Source organism: Syngnathus typhle, linkage group LG12, assembly GCF_033458585.1.
Source record: "Syngnathus typhle isolate RoL2023-S1 ecotype Sweden linkage group LG12, RoL_Styp_1.0, whole genome shotgun sequence".
Classification (NCBI taxonomy): domain Eukaryota; kingdom Metazoa; phylum Chordata; class Actinopteri; order Syngnathiformes; family Syngnathidae; genus Syngnathus; species Syngnathus typhle.
This window is the reverse complement of record NC_083749.1, coordinates 5,445,760-5,463,626: the sequence shown is the minus strand read 5'-3', so window position 1 is coordinate 5,463,626 and position 17,867 is coordinate 5,445,760. Positions and strand designations below refer to the sequence as shown.

The window sequence follows — 17,867 nt, the reverse complement described above, 5'->3', positions numbered from 1 at the left end:
GGTGACGCGAAAAAGCTTAAAAATAGTTGATTGGCCAGAAAAATGTTTATTTCCTATTTCCGAGGTAATTTATAAATAATTGTTTAACCTTCCCTGACAAATTACAAAACACTACTTCGTATATAATTTTAATTGGATTTAAAAAAAATACATCTAACAAAAGTTTATTGTACCACGTGGTTCTTACGTCGTCGTCAAGAGACAGACGCAGTACCTAGTTGTAGCAGTGTCATTGTGTTTAGATTGTTGTCCCTGACGTTGTTGTGTACTGCAGCAGCTGCTTTATCCTATTTTCACTGAGAAACACGTCGTGGGGATGTAGTGCGTCACATTGCAGATTACATTAAACTCCTCCCTCGTTGAAAGATAATAAATATCACAACGGCACACTAGCTAGTTGCTAGTTGAGCAGCGATGGAGTGGCGAAGCAACAACGACGGGGTGTCCGACAGCGAGTCCCCTGAAAGGGACACACGCTGTCCCCGCCAGCAGGTAGGCAGCTCCAGTAAGCGGCCCAACAACCATCCCAACCACGCTTAACACAAGCGAGCTATAATAGTTCGCGTAGCCGAATATCTGACAGTCTCTAACAACAAAGTTAAAAGTGGATTGGTTGTATGTCAGCTAGCCACATGCGCGCCTTTTGCATTGGCGTTTTGCTAACTCTCGCTATAGTGACCTAAACGGACAATTATTATATGACAATATCTATATCTACGTATGTATCTCATATATATTTAATAACTTAGAACGATTCCCTTAGGTTGTTTATCTCTGAGATAGCCCCCCCCCCCCCCCCCCTTTCACTCGCCGTACCCTCCAATTCTCTCAGGGCCCCCCAGATTTCCCGACACTAACGTCAGACTGTTAAATAAGATCAAGTATTTTTAGTCCTCCCGTTCCAAATGAAGTACGAATGGGTGTGGTCATTAAAACCCAATAATATTTTCGGGATGAAAGAAAGGCCGCGGGCGAGCCTGGTCCTCCACATCCATTTTTGTGACCTGCACAATGTTTACATTTAAGACAGGACGGTCAACAGAGAGAAGCTAAGGAGACAGACACTGGGCCTTTCTCAATACAAAGAATGCAGAATACCGTCTTCTCAAGAACACTAGTCTCTTTGTAAACAGTGGACTTGGCTGCGTACTTGCTAGATGGTATTGAATGTATGTGTACTTTGTACATAGATTGTGTAGATTCCCCGCCCCCATAGTTTTGTTAGCGATTTAACCACTAAAAAAGTTCAATCTCTTCTCAGTATAGATGTAAAATTATAGTGGAGGTATTTATGAATAGGTAAATAGTTTCATTGAAATGGGGCAGAAGGTATTGTTTGTATTCTTTTCTCTGCTTCTTTTCATTCATTGCAGGTAGCTAGCTACTGGCTATATCATCAGTTAACTGTTTACTCACCAAGTCAATAATTATGTTCTGTTTGCTTCCATCAGACCTCATCAACACAGCTCTCGAGTTGTGCCGAGGCATCCCTGTGCCAGGACCAGCAGCAGGGTTGCTCGGCAACCTCCATGGTGTCCAGCTGGATGCTGGCTGAGGCCCAGGACCGCCTTTGCGCTTTAAGGTTCCACAGCTCTGAATCCCTGGAGCAGGAACATGCTCGGACTCGGGCGAGCCCCACGGAGCTCACACATACTGTGGAGGAGTGGCTCCACAAGGAGCTCATGCTGGGAGGTCCGGAGCACAGTCGAGGACCTGTGCTCGGTGCTGACGGAAGTTGGGATGTTTTTGATAAAGTGAGTGTGGAGAAAGAAAATGCCCAATTAGCTAATTCTAGGGTGTACACAGTGCCAGAAGTTGCATTTGTGTCGTTTTTTTATTTTTTATTTGGCTGCCTGTTAACAACATCAACTTCCCGTTTCTCCACCAGAGTATCATCAATGACCAAAATAAACTATCGGAAGAAGAACAGTGCAAGGCGCCAGTCCACATGTCTGAGCAAGACCTCAGGCACTTTGGTAAGTGACATTCGTAATCAGGAATGAAAATGAGAAACCTTTTTGTCCTCATTTTTATGCTGATGTTGCATTATATTTGCCATGTCAGTTTATTGAATGGTTAGTGTTTTTAAGTGTCAATTGCAGTTTCCTCACATTTATCGAGCGCTTCTTTTTTCAGGTATGTTACGACGATGGGACGACAGTCAGCGATTCCTGGCAGAGAAGCCTCAGCTCATCTGCGAGGAGACGACCAATCATTTATATTTGTGGTGCATTGCGCTCCAGCAGGAGGGGGTAATGATTAAATGATGCACTGCATACATGTTTTACCTCCTAATTTTGATAGACATGTCAAGAACACTGCGTGTGAGCAGAAGATCCACCATAATTTATTTTCTGCAGAAAGAAGCACTAATGGAGCAGGTGGCTCACCAAGCAGTCGCCATGAAGTTCATCCTGGAGATGGCCTCAAACTCACAGCAGGACCCCAGAGGCTGCTTCAGGCATTTCTTCCAAAAAGCCAAAGTAAGGCACCCACATGTCATGGTGTTATTTGCCACTGGATGAGATTTGGAACTATCAGTAAGTTTATAGAGGAGGCAGTAAACAAATACATTTTAAATTGTCTCCATGTCTTGTTTGTTGAAACTCACAGTTATTTTGTAGCCCCCTTTTTTTTGTTTTCTAGTAGGGCCTCAATTACGCTACGTGTTGCTGTTCAAACTTAGCATTTCCATCTGTTGCGGCCGTGCAGGAAGGACGGGACGTCTATTTGGAAGTCTTCCACACCGAGCTTGAGGCCTTCAAATCCCTAGTGAGAGAACATGTGGTCAGGTATAAAAGCACCATGTCCAACAACATAACCCAGCAGCCAAGCAACGGCACAAACTGCAGACTTGACCCCAAAGAATCTCCGAACTTTTTAGCACAAGTGAGTATTTTCATTAATGTACTGTGATGGCAGAGCTCGGGCGAGATGCCTTGTGTAGCCAATTTGGTTGTCGTCGTTGTCGCTATATTTAGCAACCTTTACGATCTCCAAGTGACTATTATTGGTTAATTTGACTCGATGATGGATGGGCACGCCAGACACGATAAAAGGATGCAACTGTTCATACATAGGATGATTATCAGTAATTAAAAAATAGAATAATTTTAAGATCTTTTATTTGGTACTTGTCGGTCAGCAAAGCCAAATTTCAAATGTGTAAGATTGAGAACTGCTATACTCAGATCACACGTAGGGTGGCGCCATCGTATCATTTTTATTTTTAAAAGTAGTTGTCATTCAGTTGGGCAATGGTTTCTGTAAAATTTAAATTTTGTCCTGTCAAGTTTGTCATAGCATTAACATTCTACTATATTTTGGAGGTATCCAAATTTGGTAATTGAAAGAATGACAAATACTGTATCGAGCAAAGATACACTTTTGTCTGTGGCAGTAGTTACATTTTTGATATGACTAAATTGTAGAAGTAATGACTTTTGTAATGATTTTTTTTTTTGGGCCGTTACATATATGACCTTTTTGGCTAAACTCCAAACCCGGATGCTTTGTTGCAAAAGCCTGTTGCAAAAGCTTCCTCCTCCCCTTTTGTTGGCCCCTTGCTGCCGGAGAGGCTCGGAAGAAAACATACTGGCGAGGAATGCAACCCAGCCTGTTGGAACCAAAGCTGGAATCTCCTGGCCTTGTCTCCTTGTCCTAGTGTCATTCTCTGCTTTCATATCTCGCTCCGCATCAGAAGGACCGACTGCCTGTTTAAGTCCCTCTGGTCAGCACGTGAACTTTAAAGTGCAGTTACGTAAACATTGATAATAATCCTCTAACGAGGCAACCGCTGCCTCATCTAACCACAGTTCCCCCCCCCCCCTTCTATTTCATATTCATCTGTATGAAATATTTGGAATATTATGAGGTTTCTCTTTAAATATGTTTCATGTTTTACCTTCCACCAGGTGGCGGAGCACAACACCAAGTGCTGTTTAGAAACTGGACTGATGATAAACACAGAGAGGTGGACAAAGGACGATTCCACGGAAAGTGACGATACGCGCATGATGGAGACTTCTTAGGAAACATGGCTGCCTTTCTTCCATCTTCACCTTATCCCCATTTAGGAGCCCTTAACGACACCCAAGCACAACAGGAAAAAAAAAAGACCAGCACGATTAGTCAGGTCTCGAATGCCACCATTTGTCGTCAGAGAAACGAGGTGAGTGTTGTGTTACAGTGGTGACCCGGTGTCCGCTTTTTAGAATCTTTTTAGTCCTCTTGAAAAGTGAAAAGCCCACTGGAGACAACACGCTAAATTGCTAAGGTCAAACAAACCCATCATTCAATCAGCATCATATCATACACAAACTGCTGGGCCAAAGGTGATGTGGTTACCATGACAACCAAGGTTTGGGCACTTCATACACTACAGTGTGTGAGCGTGGCTCTTGATGCATCTCACTCACATTTTAAGAAGTGGACATTTGCTCAAGTGCATTTTGATTAGCCCTCATTTTGGCGTGCAGCAGAATTTGTAGATGGCCTGATGCTAACGCAACAGAAGCGGCGTCCGTGTTGAAATCCCGCGTTGTAGGCTAGACAAGTGCTTCTCGAAGGTTTTTAGGCCAATGCTCATATTTAACAATACAGAAAATCTCACAGCAACCAGACAGAAATGTTACAACTAGTACTGTATATACACTGATGATCTTTGCTCAGTTTACCCACAAATTGACTTAGTCAGTGTGAAATGTATTTCTGTTGCTGTTTTTCTGTTACATGAATGGGAACAGATGCTTAATTAGAACTTCTGCAGACTAATGAAAGAGCATTTAATTGTCCTGCCGGTTGATAAACGTCACTGTCATAAATAGGTGAACTAATATACATTATTCATGGTAAATAATCAATTTTAGAATAATTAAGTGAGAGTGGCTCATCTCCCACAAAACACTGGTTGGGGTACTGCTACAGGATTCAGTGTAGAATCGCCAAGTTTGTCGCCATGATTTTGCTTTAATATTCTCCTAAGATTTTAATTTCAACATCTCCGGTTGACATCATTACGGGAAAAGGTGCAGAGATGTAAAGGGCTCAGTTTTTTTTTTTTTAAAGTGTTGTGCTCAATTGCTGAAAGAAGCTTGACTGTGTACTGCACTTTATAGTTGACTTTTTTTTTTTTCCTTTAAATTACAATTGACTTATTTTGAAGCCCTAGTAAAGTCAAATACTTTATACAAGCAGGCTTGTGGTACGTTTTTAATTTGAACAGTCTGAAGAGTTTTTGTTTTGTTTGCCGTTTTCACGTTTGAATGACTAATTGTGGTCACTGTGCCAGTTTTCTCAGGCTTCCAGCTACATTTCTGCTCAATGTAATAATTTCAAGAATATATATAAATATATATACACCAAGTGTTTTTCTGCGGCAGAGTGGTATTAAATAGACCAGATGGTGCATTAAAATATATGAAAGATGCATTGTGGATTTTTATCCTTTTACATTCACTCATTTAAAAGATTTCAAGATTTCATATTTTAATTTATTCACATTTCCATTGCAAGGCAACTTTTAACAACACAACGCACTGGTCACAGCATAAGACAATAGTGTGCTTGTTAAAACAATTATCTGAGGAAAAAAATAAAACATTCCCTTTTAAGTCAGAATACTACATGAGAAACTGAATCTTTATTTGGGCTCTATGGAACCATAGGAGTGTTAACTGAATAAGATTAATTTTAGAAAACATTTCTAGTGTGTCTCAATTGGTGTAAGGCACAATGTGGAATGACGAGAGCAAAATTCAACCACTCTAAAAAGGTTCCGTGATTGACACGGTCCTGAATGACTTCTGTATTAATAAATACAATTTTGCTGGTAAATTCATAGTCTTCTGCTATGCAACTTTCTTATTGAGCACAGGGAGTTTTTTGTGAAGGAAGGTCTCAATGTGAGGCCAGATCTTGTTAGTTTCTGTACCGGTGAAAGTCTCAAGCACACCTTTACTCCTGTAACACAAAGTAGAAGAAAAATGTTGAACAGATTTTTTTTTTATTGTGTTTTCATGTGTTGCTTGTAATTGATTTTAAAAATAAATTTAAAGCATCCTCACACATTAACTTGAATTAATTTCCTTTAGGAAAGTTTATTTAGAAATCAGAACAAATCAGACATTGAAGGATTGTGCTGAATTACTTTCAACAAAAGTATTGGGACACAATAAGTCAGGGTTCAATGTTAATGTGTACCACGTGGTTTGACTGGGACCAATGATTTACTCTTAATAGCCCACCAAAAGCAATGATCCATGTATTCTAAAAGTCAGCCCACAATTTGTGTTTTTGTACTATAAACCATTTTGGTGCCAAGATCAAATATGCTTCCAACAGTCTTGACAAATGTGGCTCTGAAGCAATCCTTTGGTGAAAGAAACACGTGAGGAATGTGCACGAAGGAAGAAAAATGTTACACATTGTGCTGCCTGGGGGGAGTTATGGTGAGAGGCTGCAAGTAGTAATATGGCAACCATTTGCCAAGTTTAACTCGTTTTTTTCTCTACTGAGATGCAAACTGACACTAGTGATGTAATAGCTGGACTGACACGCCTCAGAAATAAAAATATAAAAAGCATCACGACTTCTACTAAGGAGGTTGATGAAATATAAATCTTTCCACAAAACTAGAGTTGAACCTTATTATAATCCATCGTTTGGATAAAGAAATGTAATGTTCCTGACTACCTGTAGTATTCCAAGACGGGTTCCGTCTGGTTTTCGTAGGCTTTCAATCGCCTCGTGACTGTATCTGGTGTGTCATCGTTCCTCTGGACCAGAAGCTCCCCTGTGACATCATCACGACCCTGGATAACATTTATTTATTATTCATTAATTTAATCACTGCTAACAGTTTCCCGGGTCGAAAACATTTGTAAAAGTAATAATGAACTTTACCGGCACTTTTGGCGGGTTGAAGTCAATGTTGTAAACTCTGCCGCTGGGTAGGTGAGTCCAGCGAGAGGACAGTCTCTCTTTAATGGTGTCAAAAGGTACATTGAGGTTGATGACTGTGTCTACACTGTAGACTTTATCCAGAGAGTCTGCTTGGGTGACGGTTCGAGGGAAACCTGGAGTTGAAATAAAAAATAAAGTGTCAGAATTGTTTTATTATTATTGATGCATGCCAGTGTAAAGGTTTCTTACCGTCTAGCAGCCAGCTGCTTTGTTCTATAGCACGAAGGTCTGTGAGGATGAGGCGAGACATAACGTCATCTGGCACTAGCTGACCTCGATCAATACTCGACTTGAGTAGCAGTCCCAACTCTGACAAAAAAGAAAAGAAGATTAGAAATAGCTGTCTTTCCCATTCCATGAAATGCGAATTATGCAAATTGTGCACCTGCCTCATAGTTGTAAAGTTCAGGGTTCAAACTTCAACTGTGGTTTCCTCATTTCACATAAGAGACAACATCCAAATATTATTGAAACCCCAACACATCAGAATTGTGAAGTGCTAAAAACTAGCCCAAAGAACACCCCCTTTTGAATATCATCCATCCATCCATTTCCAATAGTGCTTGTCCGCTTTAACGTCATGGGTGAGCTGGAGGTCTATCCCAAATGACCTTGGGGGAGAGGGAGGGTACACGCTGGACTGGTTGTCAATCAATAGTACACATATAGACAAACAACCATTCATGCTCACATCTATGGGAAATGAATGCTCAATTAATTTAATTACGCAGACGAAAGCCGAGATTTGAGCTGATAACCTCAGAATTGTGAGGCAGCTGTGCTAACACAAACATGGGCAGTCATTAATTTATAACTCGTTCAAAATTGTTGACAGCTGTCAAACATCTGTCATACTCCTCCACCTTCATAGATTTTTTTTTTTTTACTAAATGTGATTCATTTAATTTTCAACCTAGAATGTACAATACTATGCAATACTCAAAGCTACTTGTTTTTCTTTTTTATTGGAAAACTTCAGGACAAAAAATGTTTTTTTTCAAATCCAAGGCAAACTGGATCAAGGACAAGGATTATAACGTGTTTTGACTGCTGAGTGCTCCACGTGAAAAGGGTTATTAATGGTTTACAATTGTTCACAGAGCACCAGACTCGACGTGACACCATCACACACATCTATTTCCGCTCAATGCAAAAATCAATACGTGCACTGTTTTGCTTATCTTTACAGCTCTTTTAATCATTCCGTCAAGGTGATACCCGAGAAGGCCTTCTTCCAAAGTTCGTTCAAGGCATATAAGGTAGGCCAAGTGTTTTCAGTGCAAACTACTCCCAGGAGCAAAAGAGGCTGCAAACCAGTTTGATTACAACTCCCTGTGTATGTTCCAGATAAGCAAGGTGTGGTGGTCTTATCAACGCAGTCCACCAAATACATCCCTTTTTGGGGGGGGTGCACAAATGAACGTTCTATTCGTGCATTAAGAAGCTTACCAGTTTTAGCGTTGATGTTGGCTCTTAGAATATCTCCACTGGAGATGTGTTGGAGACCAAAACTTTTGCTTATCCGCCCTGATACCGTCCCCTTTCCGGATCCCGGGGGTCCCATGATTACTGCACGGAAAATCTTTTGGAGAACCATATCGAGAATGCCGCCTTCGGGTTTTCAGTTGCAGAAGTCGGATTAAACTCCTTCTGGATGCTCGGTGAAGCGAAGAGTGGCCCTGATGGCAACGCAAGTGCGTGACGTCACCTCGAGTGGGAGTGGCTCGGAGGTTGTACGTGCTTCACAATAAAAATGAGAACGATCGTTTCGTTATGGAAATTGTTAATTAGGCGATTAGGTAATTTGTTCCTAGGTGGAGACGTTTTTGCATTATATTTGCATAGGACGCGTCATTTCAAATAATTAGGTCATTCGAAATACACTGGAATGATGCAGCTAGTGTCCGGCTATAATAAAAATAAATTAATTTCAATTATTTCTTATAATATTAAAGGATAAAAATCTTAGATCGTCGGCAAGCAGCTTTTGGAATTTCTTTTGTTATACAACGCTCTCTACAGGGTGGAAGTGGTATCGCAAAAAATCAAGCTTTATTTTTGTCTCTCCTGCTTTTCCGTAGCCCCTCGCCTTCTGCGTCTTCCTGGAAACACACGTGGATTTCCACTGACTCGAGCCAAGCAAGAGAAGCGAGCCAGCCACAACAACAACACCACCGTCATCATGGCAAGCCACGGGCTCTCCTACGACGGCTGTAACTTCTTCAGGCAGCGCCTCGTTTTGGCCACACTGAGTGGGAAAAGGGTTAAAATCCGGAATATAAGGTCCAAAGACGACAACCCGGGGCTCCGTGGTGAGTGAGTTGGGCAGGCAAAATTCATGTGGCGTCGCAGTTAGCATCCATGCTAACGTGCTAGCTGCTACGCAGTTGGGAGTGAGTTTGGTGACGGTGATCGAGGGGGAGATCCTAAGGCTCTGAGATTTCCAGTTTAATTGTAATCAACATTTGTTATTATTGAATACTTTTTTAATTGTATAATCGCAAGAAATTTAATAAAGATAAACTCAATTTCAAACGCCGTTTTGTTGCGTTAGAATTGTTCCATGATCATGTCTTGATTGGTATGCGAAAACGTCAGTCACGCCTTTAAAAACTATCCGTACTCTGTCTAACAACATTTAAAAGAACTTCTATATTTCTATGTTTTTGAATGCTTGCTTTTTGAATGTTCTCCAGATTTTGAAGCCAGCTTCATCAGACTTCTGGACAAAGTGACCAATGGCTCCATAATAGAAATAAATCAAACAGGTGAATATTAGTTTTTTTTATTGTATACATGAATGTGCTATTTACAACTTATGCATTCGTATTTATTGAATAATTCAAATGTATTTGTAAGGGCATTCTAATAAAAAAAAAATCTTCCATATTAGCATGATTTTCTCTGCTTACGTTAACTAAGTGGCTGCAAACAAAAACAGACAATATACAAACCAAAGTGAGTCTCAACATGGAGCCATCTTTAATCTATTTTTAGCAACATTTTCAAACCCTTGTTTTTGTTGTTTATTTTTCTTTCAAGTTCCATATTCCTCACTCATTGATGCTACCCATGTCCTCTTCAAGGCACCGTGTTATTCTACCAGCCTGGCTTACTTTACGGGGGATCTATAGAACACGACTGTAATTTGCAACGGTCCATTGGGTACTACCTGGAGGCTCTGCTCATGCTGGCTCCCTTCATGAAGACCCCATTGAAGGCCACCTTGCTTGGCGTCACCAATAACCCCACGGACCCAACAGTGAGATAACTATTGTCACACCCTCAGCCTGTGTCATCAGTTCTGATAAATGTGTATGCCTACTGTAGTTCCTCATGGAGGGATTTATTTACTCATACTCAAAAAGTATCAGTATTGCGGTGATGGAAGTTTTGTGGGAGATGGATGTTGTCATGGCAACCATGCCTGTTGCCGCCGCTGTTTTAACAAATGCATCTTCTTTAGGTTGATCGGCTGAAGTGTAGTGCTCTTCCTCTGATGAAGAAGTTTGGCATTGAGGGCGAAGGGTTTGACCTAAAGGTGATGAGTAAAACTTTATTAACGTTCAAGTTCAGACACTAAAAACCAAGGCTGAATCTTTGTTCTTGTGCCCTCAGGTGGTCAAAAGGGGAATGGCACCCGGTGGAGGCGGTGAGGTTGTCTTCACGTGTCCCGTCCGAAAGACCGTCAGGCCTCTGCAGCTTACTGACTCCGGAAAGATTAAGAGAATCCGAGGAGTAGCGTATCCTTCAAATGATCTTACTCTATGGCTTATTTGTGCATTATGAGCGCTATGTAAACTTTTTCCAACGTCATCATTTCTGTCTGAGCCTTGACAATTCAAACGCAGATATTCAGTGAGAGTTTCCCCTCAAATGGGCAACAGGATTGTGGAGTCGGCGCGGGGCGTCCTAAACCAGTTCATTCCAGATATCTACATCTATACGGACCATATGAAGGGAGTCAGCTCTGGCAAGTGAGTTTCCATCCACGTAGCTGCTTTGCTCTGAGTTGGAACAGTCCCAACATACTTTTACAGACGATGCTCAACGCAGCAGTTTGTGCAGGAGCACCAGAAAAAAAAAAAACACAAGCTCAGGTTTGCAATACTGGGTTCATGACAAAACTGTAATTCACCTACCTCATCACTAGGTGGTTGTACAACACAATTTATTGATTGGCTTTCACACTTGGTGGACCAGTCACATTTGAAAATCGCCTGGTAAATATGTAAAAATTGTACACGTGTAATTGTGCATTTTTTACACTGCTCGGTACTTAACTATACTTAATTTGTAAATTTAACTTACCAGTTATGACATGACAAAAACAAAACAAGATATATTACAAGCATCATATTTCCTATTTCGGCAGGTTTTGCAGAAGAGGTACATTATGGTTGTTATTGTTGTCCTCAAACTGCCGTATCGGTTTGTTGCAGGTCACCAGGTTTTGGGCTGACTCTAGTGGCAGAGACTCTCGAAGGCTGTTTTCTCAGTGCTGAGATGTGTTCCACGCCACAGGGTCAAGGAGAACCCGTTTTGCCCGAGGACCTCGGCCGTAACTGCGCCAAGCTGCTGCTGGAAGAAGTATATCGGGTAAGTGTTTAAATTGTTTTCAGTTTCTCATTTAATCGAGAAGTAAAACCAATTTGGATTCTTAGCCCATATGCCGCAAAACATGATTTGGTTTGTTAATCAAATGTAAAGTTCTATGCAAACTGACAAGCTCTTTCTTTTTGGTGGCTCAACCACACCGGATGGTAGTACAGTCATAAGATCTGTTAGCTTTTGGGTTGGAATTATTTCTGCACAGAATGGTGACGTGGTCATGCAACAATTAGGATGCCAATAAAGCACTGTCACTGTATTTTACAACTGCAAGTAGATGTCAACAACGGCACTTGGGAATGTTGTTTTCAGCCCGTCGTCGGACAATATGGTCTTCTTTGGCTGCGGTCAGGGCATGACTCAGATGTGTTGCAACGGTTACACTCACTTCCCTTGTTTGCTGACATTCCCCAGTAATGACCACCAATTTCATTCTGGAATGCAGCTATGAATTTGTTTATATACACAACTAGCATGTGGGAGGTGTCAAAAAGACAAATTTAGTGTTGCGCCAGGTACCGGTACTTTAGTTGAAAAAAATTTACCCGATACCATAATTGTTAAATACTGGTAATTAATAATTGATCAAATAAATAAATGACATAATTAGCCGTATCGCTCCATGTCAGATGCGGCCGTCGCAAAAAAAAACCCTCAGAAGCGGTATTCAGGATTCAACTTTTTTGTTTTTGCTCGGTTGCAGTTGCCAAGGTGAGCATCGCTATGTAAAAACAGAAACAAATAATGTCAAACAGTAGTAGTGTGAAATGAAGAATTCGTTTCAGCAAGTGTGTGCTGGGAGTGAGTCTGCCTTGGCTTCTGATTGGAGCCATGTGAATCCAGTTAGCTGGTCAGGGTATTGCTTATTAACTCTGAAAGAGCAATATTGTTGGATGCTTCCTCTTCAGTCGCAGCAGCAGCACGGCCCGGAGCTGATGTGCCTGCTCCAGAGGCTCGAGCATGCTTGGCTTTTTTTTTTTTTTTTTTTTAAGGCAGCAGCATCTGGCAGATCAGGTCCTTACAGAAGTCTTTATTTGAATAACTGCTATTTTAAATAACCCAACTGTAATCGTGGAGTTGGTCACAGTTGAGAAGTGAGCGGGAACAAGGATATTGATTGTCCATCTGGAGTTGCGATTTTTTTTTTTTTTCTTTTAAAAACAAAAAAACAAACGGGTGCTCTGCATGTTTGCTCTGTGGTTAATCAGTACAGTCTGCTTGTAGTAATGCAAGCTCACTTCATGGACATTTTGTTTTTGGACTCAACATCAACAATGGACGGCAGCTGATGTAAGTGGTCCTCGAAAGATGTTATTGATTTGCGATGCTTGCTTGTTTTTGGGCTATTCATCAGTAATTTACTGTAGTGTATTAAAAATTGAAGATTTACTTTTCTCTCTTAGATTTACCATTTTTCTCATTGACCTTATAGAAGAACAAATTGTTTTTTGAAATGTACAAATAATGTCTTTGTCGGAAAACGCAAATGGCATTTAAGGGACTTTTCCCGAATAGACTTGTGTTGTCTTGGGAGACTTTTGTTTTTCACTCTGAAACAGACATTCTTTGTATTACTGAAAGAAAGACAGTGAAAACAAGATGATTGATAAGAAAAAATGTGACTGACCACATTTGTGTCTGGTGTCATTAGCATCTGAACGCGACACAATTATCAGCTATGCAGTAGTGGAAATTAGGAATATTAGGGTCAATTGAATAAATTTTAGTAACTTGGAGAAAATAATGTTAGGCTTAAAGAATGACAATTTTTAACTTATAGTTAAGAATAATTTTGACTTTAAACATGAATTTGCTGCATCGGAGTTGTCCCGCCATCGCAGGTCCAAACATCCCCGATTCTATGACGTACATTTCAAAGTTGACAAACACACGGTGGTCCCTCTTTGTGTTTGAAGGGCGGCTGTGTGGATTCATCCAATCAGAGCCTGGCGTTGCTCCTGATGACCCTTGGCCAACAGGACGTGTCAAAGCTTTTGCTCGGACCCCTTTCGCCGTACACGTAAGTCATTGGAACACACAGCGAAGGTTATAATGTGCCATTTTGGTTTAGTTACAGTATAAACAGACTTCCTGCTTAGGTATTATTCAACCATAAGACAACCAGGATAAGCCCAAAGTTCACCAAACTGTTTTTCTGTGGTGACAAATGGCCGTGATGCTGAGTCAACTATGAACTGTCCATTTTCAGTTATCATGGTACTGGTGCTGTGTTGCTCTCAAGTACAGTACTATGATAACTGAAGATTGGCAGTGCCATCACTATACACGCCTCTTCGTCCAGATGGCTGACCTCAAGCTTCATTCTTTTCATTTTTAATATTAATAAATGACCCCCATGCATTGAAGTCAAAATATAGGTGCTGTCACTAACTAAATTAAAGGTTACTCGTTATAGGACCCAGTTCACTAATGACCCCAATGAGGGCAAGCACTACAGAAAATGAATGAATTCATTTCCTAGCTAACTAAAAGTGTCTCTTTGTTCTCTCAACAGGATGGAGTTTCTAAGACACATTCGAGATTTTTTCCAGATCATGTTCAAAATTGAACTTCGCAAGCCTCTAGAGGACGAACGCAAAGGGGGAGATAAAGTTCTGATGACGTGCGTCGGAGTCGGTTATAGCAATTTGAGTAAAACCTTGAAATAAAACTTTTTGTGCATAAATATCTTGGTATTGCTTTATTTAATTGTCACAGTTATTAGTCAGTGGAATGTGAAATGCTTTTAGGTTTGGGAGGCTTAGTACCGAAATAGCTAAAATGCCATGGTCCATTCAAGTTGTCCTCTTGTGTTCCACTATTGGGGAAAAGTCCCTCGTCCATTTGTCATTGCAGGAATTTTGAGGGAGTTAGTCTTGGCCGCACAGATGTTTCAGGGCGTCACCGTAGCTGCCTGACACTTCAGACTGAGGGAGGGAAGGAAAAAGAAGGGTAGGTTGTTTATTAGGATTTTTTTTTTCAATGTTTATCAAATATGTTTGTATTGACCTCCAGCTTAGAGTAGAGTGAATATCCAAACAGCTTCTTATACTCTGCTTTAATGTCCAGCAAGTCAATTTCGGAGCGGCTGACCAGTATCCGGGTCAGTGTGGACTCTGTTGTCCCCAAACCCTAAAGACACATTTAAAAAAAATAAAAGGTTAAAGGGATGGAACACATTTCCAAGCTGATGCTTTTCTTTTTTTTAAATCACACAGTTACATTTCAACCAACGTTGCACATTTCCCCATCACCCCCAATCGACAGGCTTAACATTCTTCTCGGCGCTTCTGATGACAATGCGATCATCTGCTGCATTGAAACTAAACAAAGATGCGAAACAATGCCTTTTGGGGTATCGTGAAAGGGACGCCATGCCGCTCACCCTCATGCTCTTGAAAAGCCGCTCTGCAAGGTACGCTGGGACGCTTTTCACACATTTGACTAGAGGGGGAACAAAAACAAACGTACAACTTCATAAGAGGACACGACATACATATAATTTTATTATCTGAAAGGACAAACAAACAAGACTCAACAAATGCGTCACTCATTCTCACCAACAGCCACGAGAAGCTCCTCCAAGTTTCCGGACATTTCACCCTCGATGCTCTCCTGCAGAGTCTTCTTACTTATATTCTTGTACTCCACCAGAGCTACACACATGCGATATGGATGTTATGTTCCTGACGTTATTTTGTAACAGCAATTAATTATATATTATAATTTGGGTCAAGTATCTGTCAGTGTGACAGTGACATTGTGGTAACAGGCAGAACCATTAAATGCTCTAACCGCTAGATAGCGGTAAGTACATTGCTTGTCCCCCTTTTGAAACTTCATTGGTGTCAAGATTTTTTTTTTCTCTGATGGAACGTGACTCACAAAAGTAAAGGATATCCGGCTTGTGGGTACTTGAACTCAACTTGAACTCAAAACGCACTACAACTTTTCAGTACAGAATTTTCAATACAGAAATTCACAATAGGTGTTGATCCATAAATGTTTGCCAAGAAAGCCTATTTCTATTCCTTTCTGTAACTCTTCTAGTCTCTGTTGCAACCTAGTGATGAATTTGATACAGTTTAGCTGAATTTAAAAAAAAAAATTGAATGAATTTCTTTTTTTTTTTTTTTTTTTACATTCAGCAAATGATCTGCGCAACTCATTTTCATTTAAAAAAATCAATGTGGCCTTTTAGCATAAAAAAAAAAGACAGGAAGTGAAGATAAATGACTCACTTTGTCTTAGCTGAGGAACACTCTTGTGGCACAAGATGTCGATGAACCTGCCCTCGTCGGTTCCCCACTTCTTTTCTCCTGCCTCATACAAAGCCTGGGGGCATTCAGGACAATAAGAACAAGTCCTTAGTTTGTTAGCTTCAAAAACAAAACAATAATAATATACTGTGCAGTACTTTGGCATCTGCTTTGGCTTGGGCTGAATCCACACCGAGGCTCTCGTCCCGCTTCCCCTGGGAGGAAAACAGCACCATTAATATTAGATCTTATTTTATAGTCCTAACTCCCAACTAAAGAATGATTCAAACTTACTTCGGCCAAGATGAGCAGTGCTTTGCCATACTCTCCAGACACCTCTGACTTGAGGTCGTGAATCATCAATTTTCCCGTTTCTACGACACACATAAAGTACTGTTACGCAATTGCTAGGTGGTGGAATGCAAAACTTCGAGGTGCACGATGCTTACCTGACAGGTACTCGTCAGACATGGCTTTGATTTGTCTGTTGGATCTCGATGCAAAGATTTCAGTCAACGTGCACTCGGTGGTCCCTGCGCCCTGGAAGGCCATATAGTATTCAGGCTGTTTCCCAATAGTGGTGCTAATTTGCATAAGGCTAGGCTGGGTAAAGATCCAGGGCCACTTTCAAGTGTGTGAGGTAGTTTGCGATTAAAAAAAAAAAAGGTGTGTGAAATGAGCGCTTCACCTCACCTTGATGGCTTTGATGACCTCATGACAGTCGTAGACGGCAGGAGGTTTTACTAAGGCCACCAACAAATCCTCAAAGTCTCCATGGGTGTCACCTTCCAGATCAGCAATTAATGCCTGAGGCGGACAAGTTGATATTATCTCCCCTGCAATATTTCTCGCAATATTTCACACTTACTCTTCCCGTGGCTTTCTCGTAGGCGTTAGCGATGAGTTGACGCTGAGCGTTGCTTCTTTGGGTCAGCACCTCGATTAGGGTCTTTTCTGTTGTGCCTGCAAGAAAAGAGATATCAGATATGTCAATAAACACAGTAAAGAATGAAGATTTGGGATATATTAAAAAATTATGATATTCTTACCAATGCCCTCTATTGCCTTCCTTATGGCAGCCACATCCTCTTCCACTTTAAAATTGGCGTTGTCCTTCACAGTTCCCCTTCCGTTGGACTAATAATAATAATAGACACACAACACAATCATTAAATAAACATTAGGCCACATATGGCATTTTACTCCCACCCACTTTGTATAGATTATATCTCATTTGTTTTGTTTAATTGATTAATTGTTGAGAAATTGATAGGAAACTTACTGTCACGCTCAGTGAGGAGGGGGAGTCCAACAGCAAATCCAAATCATCCTATAGTAATTAAAATAAAGATTCCATTCACTGCTCTTAATTGGTCAAGTAAACATTGCATGCAGAATTTTTTTTAAGTACTCACCCAAACTGACATGTTTGTGCTGGTGGATTCTGAAGTTTTGCACTACGCTGAAAGAGCAGAATGCAAGATATCGGCTTTCACCTCAACTTTATCAACAATACTACCAAATTCACTTCCGCAAACATGCCAACCCCAATGGAATATTCCAACAACTGCACGAAAATCAGTATTAGCGCTAACGTGTTTGGCCTCCTAAATAAAATAAAAAGTCACGTAGTTTACTGTCACTTTTTAAAATAAAAACTAAACGGGGATAAAAGGCTACCAACGAGCACTTTTACCTACCTAAATCGGTGGGGAAATTCCAGAATGTCACGCTCACGGAATTTTTTCACGAATGTGGGAAAAGGCAACGCCCATCAAGCGAGAGTTGAGTCATCTTTTTCTTTTTTCTTTTTTTGCGGTAGCCAACATTTCTTTCGACGAGTAACGGTAATGCAGTTAAAATACAATTTAAAAATGAAATAGAAAGAAACTAAGTAAAAGAAAATAAAGAGATCCACAAAAAAAAAAAAAAAAAAGAAACAAGGAACCATCTTTTAAAAAATGAATTAAATATTTCTCAAAATGTGTTTAAAGTTCCGGAACAAGAATAGTGTATAAAATCATTAATGATTTT

At 40.6% G+C, this 17,867-nt stretch overlaps 4 protein-coding genes across 7 annotated transcripts; 2 read left to right on the top strand and 2 right to left on the bottom strand.

The window, feature by feature from the left end:
• Window positions 1-186: 186 nt before the first annotated feature.
• Window positions 187-5,428, top strand: cdc37l1 (cell division cycle 37-like 1). Its single transcript, XM_061292784.1, has 7 exons — window positions 187-492; window positions 1,452-1,754; window positions 1,889-1,976; window positions 2,137-2,252; window positions 2,361-2,483; window positions 2,713-2,889; window positions 3,915-5,428. Exons 1-7 carry the CDS (start codon window positions 415-417, stop codon window positions 4,029-4,031), a joined length of 1,002 nt encoding a protein of 333 aa, XP_061148768.1. The 5' UTR covers window positions 187-414; the 3' UTR covers window positions 4,032-5,428.
• A 42-nt stretch (window positions 5,429-5,470) lies between these two features.
• ak3 (adenylate kinase 3) lies at window positions 5,471-8,560 on the bottom strand. 2 transcript variants are annotated; one of them, XM_061292802.1, is made up of 5 exons: window positions 8,413-8,560; window positions 7,153-7,272; window positions 6,904-7,076; window positions 6,694-6,812; window positions 5,471-5,961 (listed from the first exon to the last, which is right to left on the bottom strand). In XM_061292802.1, the coding sequence occupies exons 1-5, from the start codon at window positions 8,558-8,560 to the stop codon at window positions 5,850-5,852; spliced, it is 672 nt and encodes a 223-aa protein (XP_061148786.1). In that variant the 3' UTR covers window positions 5,471-5,849. The 2 variants fall into 2 exon arrangements, with proteins under 2 accessions (XP_061148786.1, XP_061148787.1); XM_061292803.1 differs by lacking the exon at window positions 8,413-8,560 and adding an exon at window positions 7,353-7,524.
• A 42-nt stretch (window positions 8,561-8,602) lies between these two features.
• Window positions 8,603-14,260, top strand: rcl1 (RNA terminal phosphate cyclase-like 1). 3 transcript variants are annotated; one of them, XM_061292744.1, is made up of 10 exons: window positions 8,603-8,657; window positions 9,045-9,275; window positions 9,660-9,731; window positions 10,050-10,225; window positions 10,430-10,504; window positions 10,582-10,706; window positions 10,815-10,940; window positions 11,406-11,562; window positions 13,491-13,594; window positions 14,090-14,260. In XM_061292744.1, the coding sequence occupies exons 1-10, from the start codon at window positions 8,618-8,620 to the stop codon at window positions 14,241-14,243; spliced, it is 1,260 nt and encodes a 419-aa protein (XP_061148728.1). In that variant the 5' UTR covers window positions 8,603-8,617; the 3' UTR covers window positions 14,244-14,260. The 3 variants fall into 3 exon arrangements, with proteins under 3 accessions (XP_061148728.1, XP_061148727.1, XP_061148729.1); XM_061292743.1 differs by lacking the exon at window positions 8,603-8,657 and adding an exon at window positions 8,695-8,762; XM_061292745.1 differs by lacking the exon at window positions 8,603-8,657 and having other exon boundaries at window positions 9,207-9,275; window positions 10,006-10,225.
• anxa3b (annexin A3b) lies at window positions 14,261-17,639 on the bottom strand. Its single transcript, XM_061292783.1, has 14 exons — window positions 17,534-17,639; window positions 17,249-17,295; window positions 17,116-17,163; window positions 16,883-16,970; window positions 16,702-16,796; window positions 16,527-16,640; window positions 16,283-16,373; window positions 16,128-16,207; window positions 15,992-16,048; window positions 15,816-15,909; window positions 15,135-15,230; window positions 14,960-15,018; window positions 14,584-14,706; window positions 14,261-14,501 (listed from the first exon to the last, which is right to left on the bottom strand). The coding sequence occupies exons 2-14, from the start codon at window positions 17,258-17,260 to the stop codon at window positions 14,445-14,447; spliced, it is 1,014 nt and encodes a 337-aa protein (XP_061148767.1). The 5' UTR covers window positions 17,261-17,295; window positions 17,534-17,639; the 3' UTR covers window positions 14,261-14,444.
• Window positions 17,640-17,867: the final 228 nt, after the last annotated feature.